A 25,790-nucleotide genomic window follows, 5' to 3' on the forward strand; every position below is an offset into this window, starting at 1 on the left:
ACCCAGTTTTATTAAAAACAGTCAATTTGGGTTTACTCCCTGACTTGGCAAGATGACCATAAAAGCAGATGTATTTTGATTTGTCTCAGTATGTGATGTGTTAAAGTTAATTTTGAAGCAACGTTTTGGAAGAGAACAATCTTTGACTCATTCACATTTCCTAGTTAGTTTCTGTTCCATCCTTCTAAAAGTTTATTAAAATGCATATGATTATGTTCCCAATAAATAACTTAAAAAGAAGCCGTTTCATCAGTCATCTTTCTCTTCTAGATGTTTACTTTATCCAACTTCTTTTTTTAAGGTTAAGAGTTTAGAATGGAAGAACAAGGAAAACCAGGAAAAGGGATTTTCATTTTTATTCTCAAATTTTAAGAAATACTACTTACCTTCTATTTTCCCAAACATCTGTAAGGAGACCAGCTTGTATAACCCTATACTTGGTAAGTGTTAACTCACCTGATGACATCATTAAATTTTCTCTAATAGAGAGCATAGCAAAGCAGTTTTTTGCTTGTCATCTTTCCCAGAAAGAACAGTCTCAAAAAATATTTGGACATGTTATGGTGTCTGTTCGTGGTTTTCAATTCTCTGTTCATGGAGGCACCTGACCCCTTCATTAGAGTCAATCTTGCTTTATTAACTTCATTCAGGTAAATTAAATGTTCACGTAAAACAGTTCTTCAATGTGACGTCTGTTGATTATTTTAATAGTGCTCTGAAGAGAAATTACTGTTGCTGGTATAAAAGGTGTTAGTGTGCTGTTCTTTGGGGGATGTTCGCTTTATCTGGTACAGAATCATAGTGTTTGCATCATACAGTGCTTGCTCTCATGGTTCAGTCAGAGCAAAGTTAGTTATGTTTTTGCGTCAACTGTATTTTCTCAACAGCTTGCAGTAGGAAGAGGAAGTTAGTTTAACACAATCTTTAAAGCTGATGGTGCTAGAACATATCTTTCCATAGAGAGAGTGCAATTTTAGGTGTTTGCTAAGCAAATCTAACTAGAGTTTTGTTCAGAGGCTGTTAGCCTATTATAAACTACAACGTTGTTTGCATGTCTTGACTTTGCTAGCTCAGGTTTGCATGCACCCATGCACGTATTGGTTGTAAGCCAACAGAGTTCAAGACTTGTTTGCAAAGCAATACCACATACATAGGCTTTAAGCTGCCATTTCATTACTGGAATAATGTGGACATCTCAGTGCTCCTCTTACCTGTTGATGCAACATCTCCCAAGGATTAGTTGTGATCTTCAGCCACAATTTCATATTCTAAAATCAAGCTGTTGGGAAGTCTCTTGAAAAGGTCTTACTTTCTGCTTCTGCCCGTCCATGTATATGTATTTGGATTGTGGCTTCCTTCAGAGATGGTTGTTTCAAAACCGTGTTCTCCTGGGAAAGGCAAACATTGGAACTTCTCGTCCAGGGGAGAAGAAACAGTCTAAGTTGAGCCATAAGCAACAGTAGAACAAGAGTTGTGTGAAGATACTGAAGAGGTTCAGTGATAAAATAGCTACAAGAGGGATGGTAAGAAATGCTGAGAAAGCAAACCTACTGCTGCTTGACATCATAGAACAAGAAAATATCGGTTCCATATTTCTTGTTCAAGGAAGATCTCGACTGAGTCTTAAACAGAAGTGTTACAGTAGTCCTCTCTCTTTCTGTGAACCATAAATGAGAAACTTCCAAGGCATTAGTAAAGAAGAGGACAATGAGGAAGAAAAGGAAGAAATGGGCACAAAACTACTGTCAGTGCCTTAAACTGTGCAAAGACAGCAGCAATGACAAGGATTTGGGGAAGAATATAGTAATGAAAACAACAGCAGCACTGGTGAGTAAAATAGTCTTTTCTCCTCTAAGAAGTTCTTCTCTGGCATGCCTCTCCCCATCCTATTTTAAGACAGTCGTGTGCCTGTTCTGAACAAAATTGACATTGTTTAGGCAGAAAACAGGGCAAACTTGGACACTGAGCCTGCCACTAAAAGCAGAAGTTCTTATGCTGCTGGTATAATTTTTAATTTAGGAGAAGTTATGAGGTACAGGTCAAAACAGTAGTTTTGGTAAGCAAGCATTCGTATAGGGCTTTACTGGAGATAGTATATTGGATTGAGATTTATTTTCTTTTTCTTTCTGTTAAGGCAGATTGTCATATATCGGTTACAGTAAAGAGCAATGAGCATTCCAGTTACAAGAATTGTGCCTCCTCCTAATTCTGGCTTGAGTATTACAGGCTTAGAAGAGCCCATGAGATTGTTTGTTTTGTTTTGAATGTCTTTTAATATCTGGTTAGATTCTGTAATACAGTCTTTGGAAACTCTTTAGTAAGAACTACAGATATGGCAGTAAGATTGCAGGGGTATTGTTTCTTCCATCATAGTAACTTGCCTTTCTGTGCAATTTCCAAACCATTTAGATTTGGCCCCTTCATTTACAGGGAAACCATAAAGTGGGCTGTCCTACAGCTCTCTGCAGCTCTTCATTCCTTCTGAAGCCTTTATTGCTGTAAAAAGTAAACGTGGTCAAAACTGCAAGTGTCCACCATTATCACTGTGTTTCTGCTAGCCTTTTCATTTTCTACCCAGTGTACATCTTCTATCATCTACAGTTAGTTTCCTGCCCTTTTTGGCACCAGCTCACACCAAGTTCCCAGAGAGGGAAGGGTGGGGGGTGGGGAAAGCCCAAACAAAACAAAGGAAAATGGAAAGTTGGGGCAAGGGAATATTTCCTTCTGCACTGTTTGAGTCACTCTAATAAGCTTCTGTTTTGCTTTGGTTTTACATCAGTGTCCTCATCTGGAGCCTTGACACCTACTTCCAAGATGGACAGAAATGTGAAAATTCAAGGAATGACTGAAGGAGGATACATTTGAGAAGCAGCTGCAGCACGTAATATGATTGAGAGAGAATATAGAGAGAGGATGTTCTGAGAGGATATCATGAACCGACAGAAGGAGGCAGTGTGCTGCAAAGACATGTTTACTGCATGTCTACTGGATGTCTTGTCCCTTTGAAAATACTGCCCGAGTGCTGTTACTGCATGGCCAGTATTGCAGCCTTCACACCCTGCTGAATACTAATAGATACCAGAGAGAACTGATTTTTGCATCTTTAAATACTGCGCTAACAGGCATTTGCTTTCTTTTTTTCAGTGATTGTGCTGTTATACATGCTTCTGTTTAAGGTGTATTAAGTTTTAATTTTCTTACTAATCAGCTGCTTTGCATAGAATGAAAACAATGTACTGTTTTATATTTGTAGTAAATAAACTCTTTGTAAGCTTTTTAAAAAGTATTCTGTGCATTTGTTACACATGTAGGTGGATGATATGCAAGAGTCTTGTTGTTTATTCCTCTAAAAATAATGCTTCCATTAAAAATAGTGAATGTTACTTTAAAATCTGTTCTGGAAACATTCCTGAGTTTAGCAGTATCATGATGAGTTTATGACTACTTTTGTACGTGGCTGTTGAAATGACGCTGAGATACACCAGCTTGGATATCCTTAATGCTGATGCTGAGTGTTGTGTTGTGTATTTGTAATATTAACAAGGAAACGTTTACAGCAGTCTGACGGGTAGGCTGTATTCACTTCAAATGCCTAAAAGTATATATGGCTGTCAGATGTTAATTGCCTAGATCGTAGGTGATTATTTCTTTGCTGCTATCCAGTTTTGTTCTGGCTGGATTATGATACTATAACCTGTCAGAAGTTAGGCTGGATCCCTTAAAATAACTCTTGACCTTCCATTGGGAAGAAACAGTCAGGGAACAACTTTATATTCTTCAGCATGACGACTTTGCATCTTCTTTGACTCCGACCATTAGTATCTTTGAACTTCATTCTGGCTTGTAAAACCATGGAACATATCTCTTACTCATGTACCATAAGCTATAGAAGAGTTGAGGAAATGCTGAAGTACCATGTCTTTCCAATCTGTCCCTCTCCATATGTGGGTAGGACCATCATTTTCCACGCCTCCTTTTTGTTTGGTGTGTTGTTTTTGGTTTTTTGTTTGTTTGGTTTGGTTTGGGCTTTTTTGTTGATTTTATTTTTGGGTGGTTTTGGTTGTTTTGTTTTCATGTGCTGTCACCAGATGAAAATTGTGATACTGAAACACCAGCAGCAGGGTATGTTCTGACAGCACATGTCATAATCAGTCCTCAGACAAATTTTCATCTGCTTTTTGTATCAGAGCAGATCTCATACTTGCCCTTCCAGAAGTAGGAATAGAGTTGACACCACTCCCAGGGAAATGTCATTTGCACCTGCAAGTTTTGTATCTGCTTTAGGTTGATGATTTGTATTGCAGAACTGTTCTACACCCTGTCTTGAGTTGTGAAACCCAGAAATTAGATTTGCAGTGTTGAGTTGGCTGATACCTGTCTGGAGTTGAACTGGACTGTTGATATCTGTCCCTGCAGAAATGTGTGTTATGCACAATTTAAAAACTGTCTGCGTGTCCCCACCCTGCAGTCTTTGTTATGTTTACACCACACATGTCAATCCCATCCAGATCGAGTTATTAAAGACTCAATTTTTCTGAAGCAGGTTTGGGAATACTGATGACACTGTCAGCATCTTTGTCGCTAGCACAGTAGAGAACCAGAAGAGCTAAACAGTTCTGAACCATAATGTAGAACATGGGCTGGAGAATGGAGCTGTAGGTTTTAGACCCCAACTAACCGCAGTTCCTGCTAGTTGGCACGCTGCTGGGCATCATTCATTACATCCCCTGCAAGCTAGTACAGAAGCTGTTGCCACAGGCTTATCTTTCAGCTCAGTCCTAGGAAGATGCATGTGCCTTTGCTCTGGCAGCAAAGTCCAGCAAAATTAGCTAGTGCAGATGTGGCATTAGATGTAGCCACAAAACTCGCGCGGCTTTGGAGCAGGGTTTCTCTCTGTTCTATTCGTCTTTCACCTGTTGCAGGGCCAGTAGAGGTTTATTGCAGCTGCTGTTGGAATACAGTTGGGAACTAAAGCTCTGCCGTTGTAGCCGTGATTAGATGTTGGGATCTGTATTGGTAAAGAACTATGACCCTTATCGCTAATTATGTTGCTTCATTGTGGGTTGCTGCAGGCCAGCATAGAGATCTTTCTAGGGATGCATTTGGAAATGTGGCGATCCCTTGCATCTGAACTGCATCTGCTTTTCCTAATAGGCTTGGTAGTAGGGGATAAATAGCATATAGGACTTTTAAAAGGCTCTAAAATGGTATGAGAGATATATAAGTTGTTACTTAGTAACTTAAACAACTATAAACACTTGTTAAAAATTAAGAAATTTGACAATATCTTAATTCTCTATGACAGTTTTCTTGTATTGGCCATATTCTAGACTAGTTAACAGTTATTTTGGTACGTGGAACTCCCCTTGTAGTTTTCAATGGAAGTGGGAAGTAGTGAGTTTGCTAAAGTTTAAATATTGAGTATAGTATGTAGCTTAAAAAGAAGCTGAAAATAATGAAAATAAACATGTTTACTCGTTTAGAAAAAAAAACGCAAGCAAGGATGTAAGGCTCTAAAAATCAGTTTCAGGTAAGAAATTAAAGGTTTTGCATAGCAGAAACAAGCTGCTGTCCGTTGGACCAACGGTATCGTCTCCCTCTAGGAGAAAATGACAGCCTTGTGATATCTTGTACTCTAGTCCTGAAATTTTCTGTGTTGTGTCCATTTTGGCACATCTTGGGATGAGCTGTGCAACAGAGAATATGAAAGAACAGCACCTCTGAAAGTTCACATGCATTGGTTATGGTTTTAGGATTTCGTTCTTTATATAGAGCTTTCTCTCTGCATGTGTTTTTAAGATGGTGTGTTTCCTTACAGATATACCGCAAATGAGACCAAAGCCACACTACGTAATGGTTAAGAAAGATGCTGAAACCAATGAGGCAATATATTGCACAAAGGAACCTTTTATTAAGGCTCGTGTTATTGTCATTCGATGGTTGGTGTCTTTCTGGCTTGAGCCAAAACCTCATACAGGACCTCATATTCCTGGGATGGAAGGTGAAAATGTGCCAAAGAATATTCAGGTAAAACCAAATATATAAAAAATGTTTGTTTTAATTTTTTTTGTCTTAATTGTTACATCAGCAGCATGCCCTCCTCCAATAATTACAACTAATGAAGAATTGAAACTAATTAAAACATTAGAACTAATGAACAATTAAAAAAAGGAGTTTCTAATTTTTCTGCTTATGAATTTGCTTTAGAAGGACTTGCTATGCTGGTTTTTTTGTCTTTTTTTTTTCAAATTCTGCTATTTTGTTTTTAATCGAGTAGACATAAGAAGCCTGGAAATGCAGTGAATCCTATCTTTGGGTTTTTTTCTGAATTATTTGTACTGTTTGAAATTATACTGTTGTATAACTTAAACTGTACTGTTCAATTGTTGTATTAAAAATGAGCTGTGAAGTATTCTTTAATTTTTGTTTCAGAGAGCAGCTGCTAGCATGGCTTCAAGGGAGGACAGCAAAAATGACAGTACTGATAAGCAGGATAGAAATGCAGAGCCAGAACAATCTCATTCCAATACAAGTACTCTAACAGAGAGAGAACCGAGTTCTTCCAGTCTCTGCAGTATTGATGAAGAGCATTTAACTGATATTGAAATTGTCCGGAAAGTCTTTTCTTCTAAAAGAAGCAATGTTAATTTTCTAACTGAGATTTTTCGGCAGGTAAACAACCCTCTTTAGAGTGCAAGAATCTTGATTATTATACTATAAAAGATCACCACATCACGGCTTTATTTCAAGAGCATTTGCTAAGCAGAACATTATATAAATGTACAGGTTTTTCTGTCATCTTTCCTTTAAGGTTTAAGAATTAAAAAGTTAAAAACTCTGTAATATTTTATGTGCAGAATATCCCTGGTTCCTGATTTTTCTAGTTTTATTTCTTTAATAACCAGTTTGACAACATTTAACTTGGACTTTACGGTTCCCCATAGAGAGGAATGTTTGATCTTTTTGTACGTCAGCCCCGTAGCTATTAGAGCTCACAACCAAGCATAGTAAAATAAGCCTGCTTTGGGAGCCTGCAGGCTTTAAAAAGCTGTTTTAGGAGCAGTCGAATGTCCTTACCTTGATAGTGTTCATCAGAAGAGTGGGACAGATGGCCATAGAAGGTAACAGCTTCTGCAACCAGAAATGTTAGCTGAGCATACTCAAAATAGTGTTTCTCAACTGGAAACTATTATAGAACAAATTTAAACTGAGAACATATGCCAGAATATGAAGTCTCTATTTATAATGTGAAAATACCTAACTTTGAGTTCAGTGTGAGAGAATGGAACAAGATGCTGATTTGCCCCATGCTATAGATCTAAAAGACAAAGAGATTGTTCTGGATAATAATAAAGAAAAATACACTGTTTCAATTGAAATGCATGACACTAATTGCTTTAAACATCAGAAAACCATTTAAAAACTCCATTACAATCTGGACGAAAGGATATTTTCAAATGAGGCAAATAAATGTCAGAAGCTTATCCACAACCAGTGTGTTGAAGAGCTTGGACGCATTACTGAAGGAGATAAGTTACCCAAATTCAGCTGCTGCACAAGGGTTTATGGAGTCTGAAAGACTGAACACAGAGTCTAAATTATTGATGGTCTATTTAGAAACTGCCCTCTCCAGTGAAAGGGACAGCAAAGGCAGTTTTACTTGTTCTTTTTGCAAGGTAGTCCATGAGTTATGTAGGTTATTTGGATTTCATGTTTGGTTATGAGATCTCCTTTAAGTCATTGTTTAGCCAGAAGTTTTCAGTGTAAGTTCATCTCTAACATGCCAGATATTTGTAATTTTTCTAAAACATTAGGGTTAAGTTATTCCAGTCAGGAGGAGGTTTCGGTTGTACTGAATGGTGGGAAAATTGTCTGTAGAAAAAAAATGTATGCATTTTAGACTCCAGGGTACAAAAACTGTGTGTCTGTTTACAGAGAGACAGCATACCGCTTCTGTCAAGTAGGCGCTCCTTAAAGTCATGGGCAATGAGTTTTCAACATTCGCACCATGGACTCCATAAAATTATGTGTTAGTGTAGTTTATCTGTTCTTTTTAAAATACAATTAGGGCATCGTGGTCTGTGGTAAATGTATTTATAGTTAGTTAAAACCTGACTAACGTTAAAAGTTTCTGAACTGTGACTAGTTGTTGCCAGTACAGCAGATACAGAAAACCTCCTGAAGAGGGCAGTGACAAGCCGTTACACTGACTCAAATGCGTGAATTTTTAAAGCAATGATTCTGAAGTCTTTTCAGGGAGCCATTTGTTTTAAGGATACTCTCTTGTAAAATCTCATTTGGCTAAAAATAAGATGCATGTCCGCCAGTGACGTATGTCACTTCAATTTTTGTTACGTCATTTAGAACTGATTTAACCCCGCTCTTCCAAGTCCTCTGAATGGAAAATGTTGTAATAGAAACTCCTGCTCATTCGTTTTGCATACTTTTGATGAGTGTTTGGGTCTTAATTTCAGCAGGCTAGGTGTTGAATAGGTAAGTCTGTGTGGATTCTTATATCTCTCCCTTTGTCAGTGAAGTTTTTTAAGTGCTTTCTTGACAAGTTCCCTTGTTAAAACATTTTTTTCATGTTTTTAGTTTACAGATAGAGAAGTGAACAAACATTTAGATTCAGGAGTAATTTATTTAAGATCCTGTGTGGCTGTGTGGGGTTTTTTTTCCCCTCTTATCCCTTAGAACCTGTACATTAGAGAGCCCAACATGATTTCGAGTATTGTAACTGTTTGTTTGTTTCTTTTTCTGCTCACAGGCATTTCTCTTGCCAATATGTGAAGCAGCTGCCATGAGAAAAGTGGTAAAAGTGTATCAAGAATGGATTCAGCAAGAAGACAAGCCTTTATTTATGAAAGAACCTGAAGAAGTAATGCAGTGTACAGCTGCAGATTGTGATGAAAGTGTTGTTGACCACAATTCATCAGAGAAAGCAAAAGAAAGAGAAGAGGTAAGATATTGTTGCTTAATATTTGTGCATCATTTGGATACGCTAGAAGGCAGAGAAGTGGCCTCCTTGACAGATTACATGTGGTTTAATTTTATGTCAGAGCATCTGTTGGGGAGAATCAAGGGTAATTAAACAGTGCATGAATGGGCTAACAATTTGATCCATTATGTGTAGATTTTTAATGTAGTTAGTTCAATATAAAATTTCTTGTAGTTTTATGAACCGTTCTCAAGATGTGGATTATAGAGTATGCCAATCTTCAGCTGTGTAAAAACTTTTTACAAATAAAAGGATGAGGAAAATAGTAGTTATTTCATCCAGATACTTTCAAATAATTGTTACTTCTTAAAATATATTTGTGTCTTTAAGATGCATCTTAAGCATCTGTTTACTATCGTTTATTATTTAATATCTATTGTATCCTTTTTCCTTTAATATAAAACCAAAATACCTGTCTGCAAATCTATAGAATTTTAAGAAAAAAATATTTTTCAGGAAAAAGGGATGAACTCCAGTCATGTTCGAAATTCAAACTGGGCAAGAAATGGCTGTTACGAAGACACTTTGCATAAAATGTCTGAAATTGATACTGAAGAGCAAAATGTGCGAGCTGGAGTGCAGTCAGTATTGCAGGTATGAAATGGACTTGACATCTGATTTCCATCCTAATAATAAAGCTCATGTTATCAGTACATAAAGAGCGGAATATGATGCAATACTCCTGCAAGTATTGCAAAATTTTTTTTTAGATTTAAAAAGTGTGATGATAAATGGTGTTAAAATAATGGCAGTGGTTCACTATGTCTTTATTGACCTTTACTAGGAAAATGAATACACAAGAGTTGGATAACAGAGTAAAAAAAATCTTTTAATTTTGCATCAGGACATGCATTCTGCTCTGCATTGCATCACTGAAAAATTTCTCATTTGAGTGCCACATCATCAAATTATTCTAATTAAGTGTTTAATAAGAATGCTTAGAAGGTTTTTTCTTTTAAGTTATGAGTCACCACACACAAAACATGTGAACCTGCAGTTTTCCTAATCTGAATAATAAATTGTACAGTGATATTTTCTCATCTTTATCTGAATTACAGATTGGATGAGTACATAAGTGTTTGAAAAATTCGATCAGACACCCCAACTCTCTACTTCAGTGATACCGTTAAGGAATGGGAGAGTTGCAGAAGTTCCCTACCAGAAATTTTCTAACTTCTTACAGGAAATTCGGCAGGGTAGAAGTCTTAATTTCAAATGTTCAGCAAAATGCTTTACTGAAGTTGAGGATATAGAACATGAAGCGTGTATAATTTGAGAGTCATGTAAAATGTGTGCATTTTATGTATGATATGTGCATGCACATGCATACATATAGGTGTGTGTATGACTGTAGCCTTTGTAATATTATTTTATTCAGAAGAGAATTGATTCTAAACAAAGTAAACAGACATGTGCATTTGCCACTCCACTGTGTGCGCTTTTACCATGGGTGACAATGCTAATTAGAACTCATTATTTTTACAGTAGCTTGAATGATTTCCTGAATATGGTTTCCTGTTGTGCTGTACACTGTTATATATAGAAATAAACTTAATAACTGAAATTGCTTTCAAATTCAAGTATGCTACAATAATTTTAGCTTTGTAATCTTTGCATACAATGACTATTTAAGTTATGAAGTGTTTCTGAGAAAAGAAACAGTGAAGTATCTTTATCTATTTGCAATCTGTTAGTAAGGTTTACGCATCTGAGAATGCTTAGGAGATTCTTCATGTGGAAGTTTTTTAGACAAAGATTCCTTTGACTAGCAAATACATTGGTTTTTTAGCCCAAAACAGAGTTAAGACATCATTCTAAACCAGTACCATGTCTGAATTTGAGAGGTTTCCTGACCTGGAACCGCATTTGACTTTATCTGTGAATCAAGAATCCAAGACTTCTGTCTTGAGTTTTCTTCCCAGTTAATTCTTCCATAGACTTATTTATAGGCACTTAGAGTAAGGTGCGTTCATTAGTTGGGGCTAGTGGATGTAAAGCTGCATATTAATAGTTTTTAATTATTAAAATCCAAAGCTCTCAGTAGAGGGAAATCACAGCTGTAGAACCAATGATTTCCTGTACATGTGGATTAAGAAAGACAAATAAAAATTAATTGGAAATCTAGGGCTCACTGTGATTCAGATACTTCCTAAACTTCCAAAGAAATATAACAACAATTCAGTAGTAGCTCCTGTAACTCCTACAGTGTCCTTGCCTACTTTGTTTTCATCATTTTCCTTCTGAAAACTCTAATTCACGGTCCACCAAAGTCAGACACTTTGGAGAAGGTATCCTGTTTCCTAGTTTTGGTAAGATTTACTGATTACATGCTTTAGTTTCCTTCCAGAACATGATACAGGCCTTGGCATGCTGTAGCACACACTGTGTACAAGGCCTATTTCAAGTAGTTTAGCATATATTATACTTGTCAGCTGCGGGCTTACAGGTGGAACTTTTGTGCAGTGGAATTCTTTACTGAGACATTTTTGTCTGTCGTATTAAAATAATTGTATTGAGTAGTTTGTTGTACCACTTGTCTATGAGAGCAAAAATATACAAATACGTTTTGTAGAAAAAAATGGGGGGAAAATCGGTCTTATTGTTGCTTTATCATCACATCAAGCTAACTTGTATTTAAATGTATACTTCTGAGTGCATATGCAACCTCTTCTGTTAATCTTAGGTTTTTCTCTTCCTGGTTACTACCAACTGAATTGCTGAAAACATCGAAGTACTTCAAGCTCATAACATCCACTCTTCTCTACTTGCAGGTTTTTATAATAAATTCTTCAAATATATTCTTTCTTGAGCCTGCAAATGAAATTAAAGCTTTGCTGGACGAACACACTGATATGTGTAAACGCATTCTTAATATCTACCGTCACATGGTAGTCCAAGTGACTATGGACAAGAAGACATGGTAAAATGCTAATGCTTTTATCTTAGATTATTCACAAGATAAATGTGAAAATTTGCTTGGTAGTAAACACAGTAGAATGGTATTGCCTATGTGAACCGGTTTCTCTAAATCAGTAAATACAGGGACTTCAATGTCACAGACAACGTGTTCCCCTGTGGTAAGTTATCTGCTCTGTTAAATCCAGTAGTAGGCACCTAGATAGGGCAGCTTAGCCCTCAGTGAAAAAAAGACGTAAGCTAGGGTACACAGACTACTATTAATGAGCTACTGTTGACTTATCAAGGGTGTTTTGCTCATGTGTCAAAGTCCTAAATATGGAAACATATATGAAGCTTCACAGCCTTGTTTAAAAAAAAAACCAAAAAATCCTCGGATAAGCATGGATAACTATTATAATCAGATGTGGGTTGCTTTTGATCTGTAATTTTGTACAGGAGTCCGTGTACTGTTTTAACTGTTTTGTTCCTTTCTAGTGCTTAAGGTGCCTAGCAGGTACAAGGGACCCACTTTCAAATTAACTTTCTATTATTTCCTGTCTCTAATGAAATAGTATTTTGCCACTGTTCTCCATTGCAAGAAAGCAGTAGCAAGGGGATTTCAAATGGCTGATTTACTCCATTTTAACTTGCATTCAATCTGTCACTAGTATTTCCTGAACTCTGCGTAAGTAGAGCTGGCATTACATGTCATGTGAAGCTTGTCTCCTCTTGTGGGGAAATGAGAAGTCAGTTCCAGGCTAGCCACTGGGAAATTTGAGAGTAATAGTTGAAAACAGATTCCACTAGATTAGTATTTTCTTCCCCAGTTTCACTAGTGACTCTAGACAGTGATGGCAAAGATTGTGCCACACAAAATAATTGATGAATACGTTAATGATAATGTAATACTGCCAAAACCTGTCATTGATACCAAAAACAAAAAAAAAAGTAAAAGCTCAGTTTGGAAATACATGATTAAAACTTTGCCTGTGATTTCAGGCCATTGGAAGTCATAGTACTTGCATAACCTGGCAGAAGATGTTGGAGGGCAACAGGGGTTCCTCACTCTTAAGTGTGAAAAGAAGATTAGATTAATTTCTTATGCAAGAACCAAGTTAGGCTGTTTGTAATCACTACGTCCTGTTTGGAATGTGTTTGAGCAAGTCAAGCTCAGTTATTATCTTTAAAAGTATCCTGGTATATACAGAAGTATAACAAAACAGTAACTCCAAGTTTAATATTGTTTTGCAGGGAACAGATGCTACTCGTGCTGCTCAGGGTTACTGAATCCGTGCTGAAAATACCACCCCAAACTTTCTTGCAGTATCAAGGAAGAAAAAACTCCACTTTAGCCGGAAGACTTGCAGGACCTCTTTTCCAGGCAATTAAACATAAATTCACTTTAATTAATTCATCTTAATTTTGACCAAGAGATTAGATGCAGCAACTGCTGTTGGCTGGTTTGTCATCTTAAATCATTGATTATGTTGCCCGTATAATGTAAATGGTGTGGGTTAAAGAACTGTCTGCATTTGTTACTTTTCTGTCTTGTATTTAATGACACAGTGACAGTGGGTTTTGGTTTATAGTTGCAGAGAGCTGTTGTGGTGGCCCCTCTGTGAAGAGGATCTGTAAAGTCTATAGATTCTGGAGTAGGAAAAAAAAAACCCGATACACAAAATATTAATGTGATGAGAATTCATTGAGAACAGTATTACAAAAAGCTTTGGCAAAACTTGTAAGATACCGAAAGCTCTTTCATGAGTCAAACCAGTTGCTTCTGTATGTATGTCAGAAGCCCATGGTAACATAACACTTGATAATTGGTGAAAAGTCTGTGTGTACTGGTGAGGAAAAGAATGTCCAGAGTACGCAGAAATTTCTGTGGCAATTAGAAACTTATTTTTAAGCGGTAACATTTGAATGTTGTCATCTTATGTTCGGAACCCAACTTCTCTCACTTTATTCTTTTAGACTCTTATAGTAGCTTGGATCAAAGCGAATCTAAACGTGTACATCTCTCGAGAACTTTGGGATGACCTGCTGTCTGTGATGTCATCTCTGACATACTGGGAAGAGCTGGCCACTGAGTGGTCACTGACAATGGAGACACTAACTAAAGTATTAGCTAGAAACTTGTATAGCCTGGACCTCAGTGACCTGCCGTTGGATAAATTAAGTGAGCAGAAGCAGAAAAAACACAAAGGCAAAGGTAAGACAACACTGTATCCACATCGTTTGAATTTGAGCTGGGGTAATGAGATGTTGGGCACAGCAGAATTTTGGTCTAGCCTTTTTAGTGCATTTAATTAACCATCTCTATCACCTGAAATAACTCATTTTCTTTATGATGAGGCAGCTTTTTAGAGCCACCACAAAATCTCCCCATAAAGATTCAGTCCTGCAAAGACGCACTTATGGAATGTAGTTCTTAAGTGTGTTGAATTTAACCTAAAATGTTATACTGTAGTACGTTATGCCTTTCTGCTTATATCAAAGTAATTGAATAGCTGAGTCCCAATCATAACTTCTTGAAAATAACAAAGATTACACATCTGGTAAAAATCAGCTAGTTAGCAAAGTGGCTATTGGAAGCACAATTGGAATAGTGACCCTGAAATCCAATGACTGCTGTTTAAAGATGAAATGTAAGATGACCATAGCTTTGTTTGGGTTCCAATTCCTCACTAAGCCATGATGAAGACAGGTTTTGTTGAAGAGACCTTGTTGGACTATTTAAGAGAAAGGATATTTTTAATAATCGATACGAATGGTACCAATTTAAAAACTGGTTCCTAAACAATGCAGGAAATACTCTGTAGGGCATAATATGGGGAAAGGAGGTGGCCACTTCCTTATAAAGGTTCACTTCTGGAATTGGTAAGGGAGACAGGAAGTCTGTTCTCCTGCATGGAGTGCTGGACTGAGAGTTGCAAAACCTGGATTCTTTTCCCACATCAGTGACTTTGCGTGTGACCATGAGCAATCACTTCTGCCTTTGTTTCCACTTCTGCAAAACGTGGGCAACGATAACCATTCTCCTTTAAAAAGCGCTTTGAGATCTAATAGTGAGAGACAGGATTATATTTAGTTATGTAATAAAGATGGGAAAAAAGTGTAATTTTTAGTCTACTTTTTAATCTCTCTGTTTTCTGATTGATATGGTTCTCCAGTCAAACCTGAGGAAAGGTACTTTCTACAGTATCCTAGGGTTTGTCAGTAAGACGTAATCTATGTGGATGATCATTTCCCTCTCTTAAAGAGATTATAATAATGAACATGTTATACCAGGGCTCACTTCTGAAGAAGATGCCCTTTTAGGATTGTAATTATTTATCAAGTGTAACTTTGGATTATATGAGTTCAATGTGGATAAGGAAATACATTGCAAATATTCTTTAGATCTTTCTTTTTAACATACGCTTGTTTTGATAGGTCCTCATGAACTTTATTTACTTCATTATAAATGTCAAATCTGAATTGGGTTCCACGTCTTCTTAATCTTAGTATAGTATTTTTTGCGAATTTCCAGAGTCATCTTCTCTGAGCCCATCATCCCATTTTTTCACTTTTGCATTTGGTGTTAAAGTTTTTATCATCTTTATTTCATATTCCTCAAATGTAATGAAATTTTTTGGAAAAAAACCCCCACAATACTAGTGGTTTTTAATGTACGATTTTGTGTGTCTTGTCTAATAGGAACAGCAAAGGAGAAGTTTCTCTAGTTACACATTTTTATCAGGCTACGACCTTTGTAAACCCAGCTTTCTTGTGGGTTTGCACTCATTGGTCCGAAAAGAAAATCTCAATAGTTTAATAGCACCAACACTTCTGAAAAGGTTTGAGTATCCCTCAGTGTTAATGGTGGCTGAGTGGGTTTCTATCTGGTGATACCAGAATAGAAGCGAATAGATTTGTAATTCTATTTTGCAGGAGTTGGACATGAATTCCCAAAATCTTCCGTTGATAAGTCCTTTTCTAGAGGCTGGAGCCGTGATCAGCCTGGACAAGCACCAATGAGACAACGCAGTGCTACAACCACTGGCTCTCCAGGAACAGAAAAGGCAAGAAGCATAGTACGGCAGAAAACAGTTGGTATGTATCTGTAAAAGCTGATGTAAGTAACATTTGAGAAAGGGTAAGAAATTAACAGTTGACTTCAGTAGCGATGTGGATAACTTCTTTCCACAAAAGTGTACTATCTTTAATAATTAGTTAAATGTGTAAATTATGCAGCCTTATGTGCTTTTGGGTAGCTGAATAGCTTGTGGTTACTAGAGTTACAGTTACTGCAAATAAAAGTAATGCAGTTGATGTATTAATTCTTAATGAGTTTGATCACGTGCTTAAGCAGGGTTGGAAAAATAATACTGTTTTATGTATAGGAAAAAGAAAAAATCTGGAGTGGTTTGAGTAATGGTATGCATAGGTGGGTAATATAAGGCTTTTGAAGTGTGTGTTTTCATAAACTGTGCACAAAATAGGTTGAGTATTTTCCAACTGTGCAAAGAAAAATGTGAGAAATATGTATATATCTGCATAGTTTATAAAATGTGGTGTCTTTTACTGTACCCTGAATCTTGCATTAGTGAAAGATTGGCACATACGTGTGCAGTTCTCCATTGCTGAAGTCATCTATTTCTCAACTTCACTACTTGCAGATAGTCTTTCCTGTGTAAGAAATGAGTGGTGCTAAACAGGGCTTTAGGTGGATTGCTCAAAAGAAGATTCATTTATGTTCATATGATTTGCTTAGAATATCTTGACATGAACTGGACTACAGATTTCTTTACTCTGTTGTCTCATCTTGATGATCTCAGTGCTATCTCCTATGTGAAGGAAAATTAAGCTGATTTTACTTTTTTATTTGAAAGAACCACTTTTTAAGGAGTATCTCTTGCTTTTTTACTCTCTGTAGTAGCAGTGGCTGCAGTCATTGTATGTTGTTGCTTCATTGATACTTCTTGGAAGCAGATACATTCTGACACAGTTTTAGAAACTGGGGATGCATATTGGTAGTTGAAAATATTAATTGTGTTAGCTTTTCAGAAATTTACATTTTCTTTCTAAAAATATTTGCAAATATTTTTTTTTTAAGTCTCAGAGGTTATTTAGCCAAAGTTTTTATTTGAATATTCTTCAAAATTCTCCATTTAAAAACATTGTTTTCTTGTAAGGCTTTTATTGGTGTGGGAGAGTTAATTGTTTATAAGCAGTACAGACACGTGAGAAATTGAAGTCACTACTGCAAAATATCCTGTCTTTTTCATGCATTTAAGTGCTACAGAGCTTTTTCTGTATCTCATGCTGACAGTACCTAGTTTGACTAAAGTTTTCCTTATGGATCGCAGATACTTTAAATGTAATTTCTGCTTCTCTGTAGATAGTCTGTGATTAACTGTTGTGGTGTTTTTGTTTTAAATCTTAATTGTCTTAACAAGGTAAAGCTCATGTTAAAATTTCTCCTTCCCAAATTGTTAATATTTCAGATATTCTGTCAGAGGGTTATGTTGTTTGGTCAATTTATTAATGGTTTTGTTTTGCTGCTATTTGAAAGATGGCTATTTATATGATGTTAGTCCTAAAATGACTGAAATTTGTCCTAATCAAGCTATATATTGACCTGGTTAGCAGCAAACTAATCTGATTTTAGTTTCAGTGTACTTTAGCTTCCATGGTTTTGTTCCTTTCCTCCAATTATCTTACATGTTTGATATTAATAAGCCAAGTTTGTATTACTGTAACCAGCTAAAATTTCATATTATAGAATACCATCCGTGGACAAGCGTGATGCTTGCATTAGTAGGATGATTTTAAAAGATGAAAAGCCCAAAGAGAGTTGCCAGATGCAGAATCCCAAACTCTTCAGTTTTTTACAATGTTAATGAAGAATATGTTACAAAAGCATGTATTAACTGTCTGCAAACAGTTGCTTGTTATTATCTCTCACGTCTGCTAAGAGAGCTGACCGGATGCTTCTTAATCTGTGCCAATTAACACAGGGTCACATAATAAAAAAAAGTGGTTTATAGTCAAAATAAGTAAAATTTTCTATAGAACATTTCTCTGGTCAGATCTTTTCCTTCAGTTTAACGTAAGCTCCATAACCTAAGTCTGGAACTGAGTCAGACCTCAGATGTGTTGCATGATATCTGATACGTAGTATATTGCCTTTGATTGTGAGTAATATACTCTTTATATCTGAGTAGGGAGGATGTGCATGTTGAATATTTTATGGTAAGAAAAAGCTGGGGTTTCTTTTTCATCTGCTTTGTGTTGTACACATTTTGTGTACGTCTGTGCACCTCTATTTTTTGAGCCATCCTCATGCCAGCACACATTTATTGCCACACCAAATTTGTGTGTATGTGTGTGTGTTACTCAAATAAAGATCACAGCTTTTCTGATACGCAGTGTGTACATTTTTAGCCTGAACTTATGTAAAGTCATTTTTGGAAAAGGGCCTTTAAACATGATATGCATATGGGTTGAAAAATCGTCTATAGGGCTAGATACCAAATTTGTGGTTTAGGCAGCAGATTCTAGTCCTATAAAAATAACAGATCAGAAAGAATTTACAAATCTGTTGTTCTGCTTTTGTCTATAGACAACAGTGGAAGGTTATAAACTGTCAAATATCTAGTCCACATTCTGGTACGAAGTCTGCCTCTACTTAACTGCTCAATTGAATGTGACACATCTTTTTAAAATAACAATTCACTGAGATCATATTTTCCTCTTACAGCATCTCAAAGTTAATTTTGCTTTCAATAATAATACACTGTAAGTTTTCCTTGAAAAGTTTCTGTAAAATTTCCACCTTCCAAATAGTAAATGGGTTGTTCTGCCCCCCCACTTGCTTCTATCAGTGTAATACGGTGGAAAAGATCCAACCAAATTACAGGGACACTTCCTGTTAAAATTTGTAATCAACACAGTATCCAATCTCAAAAGCTTGATTTGTTTAGATTTGTGGAATCATTTAGGTTGGAAAAGACCCTTGAGATTTACTATGTAGCTTGTTATTTTTTCTCTTGCCTACATTGATTTTAAGATGCACAATGATGAATGTAATGCATCTAACTATCACTGTATCCTGAATTTTATTATTGTATCTCTCAAACAGAGATGTTAAAGCCTTACACATACTTGCCTTTTTTTTTTTTAAATTGGTTTCCATCTTATAAACTAAATTTAATAGAGAATGGCTTCAGTCTTAAAATGTCTGTCTTTCTGAATTGTTTTTTCAAACTGATGTTAAGGCTCCATTTAAGTTGTGCTGCGTTTGTCAAATGTGTTTTCTGCTCTATGTACATTGACCTACCCAAGCTATCTGCATGCTGCTGTTAGGGAGAATTCTTTAACCTGATTTAGAAGTGTGATGTGCTCAACTTTCGCTGCACTCCATTGATGTACTTCTGATTCCCGTACAGATCAGGAGCACTAAGATTCTAAGTCTATATTCCATGTTGTTTCTAAAGTATATATAGAAAAGTACAAAGACAGATTAAATATTGTACTGACAATATTTATGTAAGATGCATTGAAGTTTCCTTCAAATAAGTTTATCAGCAACTATTTTAAAACAAGTTATCAAATTTGCAACAGTTTGAAAAGGAAGCTGCTTGAAACAATGAATATTGCTTTTTGAAGAACTTCAAGTGTACTTTGAGATTGAATGCAGTATCGGTTCTTGCTATGCCTCACTCTAACAAAGGAAAACAAATGTCATAAAGATTTATTTTAAATCTAGTGGAAAAGCTGCAGGTATAACCGTGATCCTGATGCCACAATTCTTAATGTAAGTTTTCCATTCTGTAGGACTGTTGGCAGGAGATGAGAATAGGAGAAGGTGAATTAGGATCAGTTTAGCAAGATTTATCCAGTATCAGTTAAAAGCCAGACCCTATGGATAAGAAATAATTTAATGCTTTTTGTTGTCAAACCATTTCACTTCAGTCACTTCTTGTTTACTGTGGAACTATAACAAGTTGTATTGCAAATTTCTCCACACAGAATTGGTCATTTTCTCCTTATGCTTTTGAATCTCTTTTAGAGAATCTTGAATTCAAGCGTGTGGGTATGTGTAAAATTCAGAGATACTTTTTTCAGGAGTAAACCAAAGGAAACTAGAAAAATGCAAATGTAGTGTAAGTTGCTTTTTCTGATAAAAAATTTCAAGTTCTGAGTGCTTCTGGAGTGACTTTAACTTTGATTTTTCAACCCCTGATGCAATGGGAATAAAAAGTGTTAATTAGTTTCTTGATTTTGAATGCAAAATCTCTGTAATCGTCATAATAAAGGCATTGTTGCTGCTTTACATAAAAGTTAAAAACTCAAAATGTCTTATCTGTCCACTGATTTTTTTTTTCTTTCTTACAGCTCTGCCAATATCTGCCGTGCTGAAATGTTTTAATTTTTGAATTTTCTTCCTTTTTATCTTTGTTTTCTCTGTTGCTGCTTTTTCTGTGACACAAGCCTTTCATTATAGTCACTCTTCTTTTTTCCTTCCCCACTTCTTTCTTTTCCTTTTTAAAGCCATGAGAAGCCGATCCATTGGTGAATGTGCTCTGCCATCGGCCTATATACGCAGTGCTAAAAGTGCTCCTGTTCTGATCCATACTTCCAAACCCTTCTTGCCTGATATTGTTCTCACTCCCCTTTCTGATGAGCTTTCAGGTAGTGCCACCTCTGCTAATTTCTGCACCCCCTTTATCACTTTTTTAAACCTTTTGCTTTCAAATTCTGCTAAATCATTAAATTTTTCAAAGTAAAAATACTTGGGGGATGGGGGGAGAGGGGAAGAGATTAAGAATGAATATTTTGAGTTACGTAAAATACCATGCTATTTTGCAATTCATTCTGGAACTGTTGGAAGTTAGTGCTGTGCCAATGTTTACTGTCCTAAAAGTGAAAATTAGAGAAATCTCTTGCTTTTTCAATTTATTGGTAAGCAGTAGTACAGCATCTGTCTACCAGAGAGTACAACTCACCTAAAGTTTTATTTGTGATCAGTGAGGGAGGGAAAGGAAGAATGACATTTACTTTGACTTGCCATTTACATCTTTCTAAGTAAATTTTTGAATTCAGTATCATAGATGTTGTGGGCAACCATGGTAATGATATAACTTAGCTCCCATGAAAAAAGAATGTCTGAAGTATATGGTGTCATATACTATGCTTTACAGTATGCCTGGGTTTCATTAATATATAAAAACATAAAAAAATCTATACAGTTTGGAATTCTGAAGTGCTGTGTTTTGTTGTTGTTTTTCAAATGATCCATATTTTTAGAGAGTTGTAGTTTTCCTCCATATTATGTTTGGTCCAGCAGGGTGGTTGGCTAGAAGTTTGACAGTAGCTTTCTTTGGATAATTTGCTTTTAATAAGTAGGTTCACCAATTAGAATTATAGATTTTAAAAATTCATGCATGAAAGTTTACAGATAATATATATTTTTTTTCTCCTGTGCTCCAGCTATTACATAGATGTAAATTAGTAGCATGGAAAGCTGACAATCATATTATGCCTTTGTCTCAATGAGTGAAAAAAAAAATTAAAGCACAGCAGGAGGACTATATATATATATATATATAGTCAAAACTGTGTACAAATATAAGGACTTAACGGCAGTAATTTTTTATGGAAGATATGTTCTTTTTTTTTTTTCTTTTCTCTCTCTCCTGCCTGCCTTTGTTACCCAAGAAGTGTCAAGAACTGTATTTTCATAAATGTATTTTGATGTGTGTCCAAAATTAGGTGGTCGTCTTGTGAAACAGAAACTTGGTGCCTTAGTATTCAATCCAAAAACATAAATGGAGAATCAGGAAAGTATAAGGAACCCACTCTAGAGATACCAGACTTTCACAATGAAAAATTATAAAACGTTTGAATGCAAATCTTGACACCAAAAACAAAGAATAGTAAAATACAAATTATATGTAATAAATTAATAAACGTATGAATGCAATGGGTATATTTTCTGAGATATAAATTATTAGAATTTAGCAGATAGGGATTTTATAGGAATGATACATGAACAACCTATTACGAAATAGATCTTACCTGGCCATAACTTTGTTGAAAATAGTCAATTCTTAATGAAGATTTTAAGAGCACCTGAAGAAGAGAATGAGCTTTCACAGTGAACTCTGTCAGATAATCACTGGTACTTAATTATCCTGTCTTAAAGAAGGCAAAAGTGCTTTTGCAGTCAATTTTATCATCCATAGCTTGCATCTTTCTTCTAATGTGTCCCAAACCTGATGGCTCTCTTGCTATTATCCTTCTGTTGATACTCATCCGATACGAAAACTGCATGACCAATTCAGTTCTTAAAAGTAAAATAATTTTGCAGACCTTTGTACTTCTAACATAGAAAAAGCCCGGGGCGCTTCCTGGTTTTGGTGTTTACGACAGATGATTGTTGAAACGGCTTCATGATGTGCCCAAGAATCTTTAACATTGCCAGAAAACTTAAAAGCTCTAGTGAAGAAAAGTAAGCTATTAGTGTGTTGATGGGGGAAGTAGCAGAGTAAAGGAAAAAGTATCCCCACTGGATCAGAGTGCACTTTGCTCTTTTAATTTTCTGCATTTTTAATTGTGCGCGCTTGCTCTTTCCTCTTTTTTTTTTTTTTTTTTAAATGGACCTTTATAATTTTTCCTTGCCTTTTCTTCTTACAGTAAATATATTCTTTTCTGAAAGCCGCCTGTGTCCAGAGGGTACAGCATACGTTTTGGGAAGTAATCAAATTTTTTCTATCATAAGTGCATTTTAGGTAATGAATGATGTTTAGCTAGCTGTGACAGCCCTTTTTATTTCACGAGTGTATGAATATGGTATCCAATTTGACTTTTAGATCCAACACAACTCAAAGGAGAGGGTATTTCAAGTTATTCCAAAAGAATAGGATGCCCTAATCTTTAGTTTTCTGAAGTAGTATTCAGCTTCTTGTTAGCTGTGAAACTCCTCATTGAAAGATTGACTCACTGAACACTGGTGAATCTTGACAGGTAGTCCAAAAGAAAGCATTTATGCCAAAACCTTTACTTTATGTGCAGTACAATATATTAATTTTCAAGAGGAAGGCAGAATACCCAACTGTAATTTGTTATTTATTGAGATACAATGTTTCTCTTGAAGATTAGTCAGTAGGCTAACAAAATTTATTGCAAAAGCTCAGTATTGACATCCAGTCAGCTAGCATCACAGAGGATGCTTTTCCTGAAGATTGTAATTCCTTCATGTAGTTTCTAAGTTATGCTGTATTTCCATGTGCAGAATATTTGCAACTTTTCAAATAGGATCCAGAAAGTGGAAGTGGAGATTTACACTTTAAGATGTTTAGTTAGTAAAGTGATTTGGTGTAGTGCACTTGTTGCAAATCTGCAGTATTTCTCAAAAGAACTTTTCTTTTAACCTGTTTAGAATCATAGGAAATCCAGTCTTATGCGTTTACAGGATAACTAGCAAAATAATGATTCATTCCTGCTGTTATTGAGGACTTTCAGGTACAAGACTGCTTGTGAAAAAAAGTGTCGGTGAGATGTAGGCAAGATTCCTAGAAGCAATGGGCCACAATGGCAGACTAACAAATTGCAGGTGGAAGATTTTTCTCTTATCCGCTGGGACTAAAAGAATCAAAGGCAGTATTAGCATGAAAGAGAGATGTACCTTATGCCTTTACAACTTTGCTCCCTAATCAGTAAGTAATCATTAAGATGAAATATAAAAAAATCATAATTGTAATGTCAGTATGGCTGTAATTATTTTTTAATCCCAGAAACTCAGAGAATGGGTGTGTTCCTATAAAAGAATCAAAATGAATGCTAAGAAGCAAAACATGGTATTTTTTCTCCACTTTCTGAACTAGCTTTCCATGATGAAATATAACCCTGTCCCAACATTTTATGGGAATATTCTACTTGCACTCATGCTGTCTTGCCAGAATGTGTGTCTCCATGAATTTGTATTTTAGCATATCTATCTTGCACTTGCTGTTGAAAAACTACCTTTTATTTCTGCTTTCTAGCAGAAAAAGGGGAGGTAAGGTTGATTTAAGGAAAGTTGTGATTGTGTGAGATTGGCTAGGACTACCAGTTTCAATCTCTTCCTCACTGTAACATATTAGGAACAGGGCAGCGTTTCTCCTGAGTACGTGCAGTGTATCAGATGCATGGCCTTCTGATGCACAATTGCAACGTAGTTAGTGAAAACTCCTTAGGAATTGATGGTGTCCCAATTTGACTGCGTACCTGTGTGCAAGAGTGAGCCCTGGTTCTGAAGGAGCTGTTCGTTGGAGTTTCTAAACATTGTCTGTTTTTTTTCAGGGCTGATACTGCAATAACACTATATTTTTCATTTCCTTAATTTCTTCCTCTGTTCTACAAAAAAGAAATCTCTATTGGCACGAGCACTACGCGTTTGTTTGAAAAATGTTTATGTACTTGTATGTGCTAGTCATGCCTACGTAAGCACCTTAAATTAATACTGGATCAACATTGAAATAAATTGAGCTGAATTTATTTCAATGTGTGGAGCTGCTTGGCGTGCATTTGGAGTTCTCCATCCAGTAATTTTTAACACCCTAGCAAACTGTAATCACTGCATGCGTGCAGAATGTGCAATCCTCAGGCTGCTGCTTTAGATAAGCTTGAGTTTATAAAAGGTATCAAAGATGCATATTGAGGGCTCAAGATGAGATCAGTGTATCATAGTTACGTATATTAATGTCATATATAACATTATCCTGCATATTTTTGACTGAATCCTGTGGTCCTTTCTTTGTAAAAAATGGCTTTGAGACTATATAAGCATAACCTGTGTTAATCTCTGCCCAAGTCAATAGAGAGTTTGAAATAACAAGTTCCAACTAGAGAGAGACGCCATTCATTTCAGAGGGTGTTAATTTCTATAGTTAGTAATAAGTTGAACAAGAACAATGATGAGAAATTTGTTGCTTATCAAAGCTGAAGAGAGAGGAAAGGGATAATAAATTGTGCTATATACAAGGATTTTCAGTTCATGTTTATTTTCTGAATTGGCTTGGATGTCTGCTTTCTTGTTCCAGTATAGACCTCTCTATTTCCTGTCTGATAGCTTCTTCACAGTTGAGTAAACTTTGTATCAGGCCAAAATTTAATTTTTGAATTTTAACTTCTCTGAAAAATTGAGCATGGAGATACCATTTTTCATCTTCTTCCAACACATACCTTTAGTTAAGTACAGAAGTATCTCATTCCTCCAGCTTATACGCTTTGCTTAGAAGGAAAATATGAGTAAATTCAGCTCCAGCTCTAACATTCTCAGAGAAGTGTGAGCACTTTAAAACAGGTTTTTAAGGTGACTTCAGATCATCGTTATTTAAATATTACCGAAATAGGTATAGAGATCCATGAAGTAATAATTGGAAATATTTATTTTGGCAGTAACACATCAGGCTTAGGGGAGGGAAAGGGGCTTAAATTTTGTGCTGATTTTAAGTAAATCCACTATTGCAGTCCTGAAGATAAACCCTCTAGATGTAATAACAAGGTAAGTCTGTTTATTGTGGCAGGAACTCCTGTCGGTGTTCATTTAAGCTCTATTGTTATTCCTGACTTTAAAAGCATATCCACAACTTTTTAAGTGATAGGTAGTAAAAAATAAATCTGGCGAATAAGGGAGTCTTTCAAAAAGAAAACAACAGAAAACTGAGAAAGCTGTTTTTACCTTACTGTTCAAGTGCCTGTCCCGTAGAAAGACGCAAGGGGTAGCTCAAATTCTTGCAAATAGTTGAATTGTCTGTAAGAGATACTTAGTCTTGCCTTCACTGGTAATTTGATAGCATGTAGTGTTCCTATAACATATGAGGAAATCTGAAGAGGAGTGTGAAGGTTCTTGGTTTTGGTGGAT

General features: G+C 36.0%; 1 protein-coding gene across 14 annotated transcripts in view; it reads left to right on the forward strand.

Annotated features, from left to right (window-relative positions):
- RALGAPA1 (Ral GTPase activating protein catalytic subunit alpha 1) overlaps positions 1–25,790 on the forward strand; it is a 135,727-nt gene that overhangs the window by 20,753 nt on the left and 89,184 nt on the right. For 10 of the 14 annotated variants that reach the window (XR_010070997.1, XM_063334399.1, XM_063334401.1 and 7 more), the window contains exons 8-17: positions 302–440; positions 5,819–6,027; positions 6,433–6,672; positions 8,768–8,959; positions 9,455–9,592; positions 11,770–11,918; positions 13,148–13,277; positions 13,871–14,108; positions 15,830–15,991; positions 20,435–20,575. Coding sequence is in view for 13 of the 14 variants with exons in the window: in XM_063334399.1 (XP_063190469.1) it covers positions 302–440; positions 5,819–6,027; positions 6,433–6,672; positions 8,768–8,959; positions 9,455–9,592; positions 11,770–11,918; positions 13,148–13,277; positions 13,871–14,108; positions 15,830–15,991; positions 20,435–20,575 (1,738 nt within the window). In the remaining variant the exon portion in view is untranslated. The remainder of the gene's footprint in view (positions 1–301; positions 441–5,818; positions 6,028–6,432; positions 6,673–8,767; positions 8,960–9,454; positions 9,593–11,769; positions 11,919–13,147; positions 13,278–13,870; positions 14,109–15,829; positions 15,992–20,434; positions 20,576–25,790) is intronic. The other 4 variants (XM_063334400.1, XM_063334408.1, XM_063334410.1 and 1 more) reach the window with 1 other exon arrangement.

This window comes from Chroicocephalus ridibundus, chromosome 4, assembly GCF_963924245.1.
Source record: "Chroicocephalus ridibundus chromosome 4, bChrRid1.1, whole genome shotgun sequence".
NCBI classification, from domain to species: domain Eukaryota; kingdom Metazoa; phylum Chordata; class Aves; order Charadriiformes; family Laridae; genus Chroicocephalus; species Chroicocephalus ridibundus.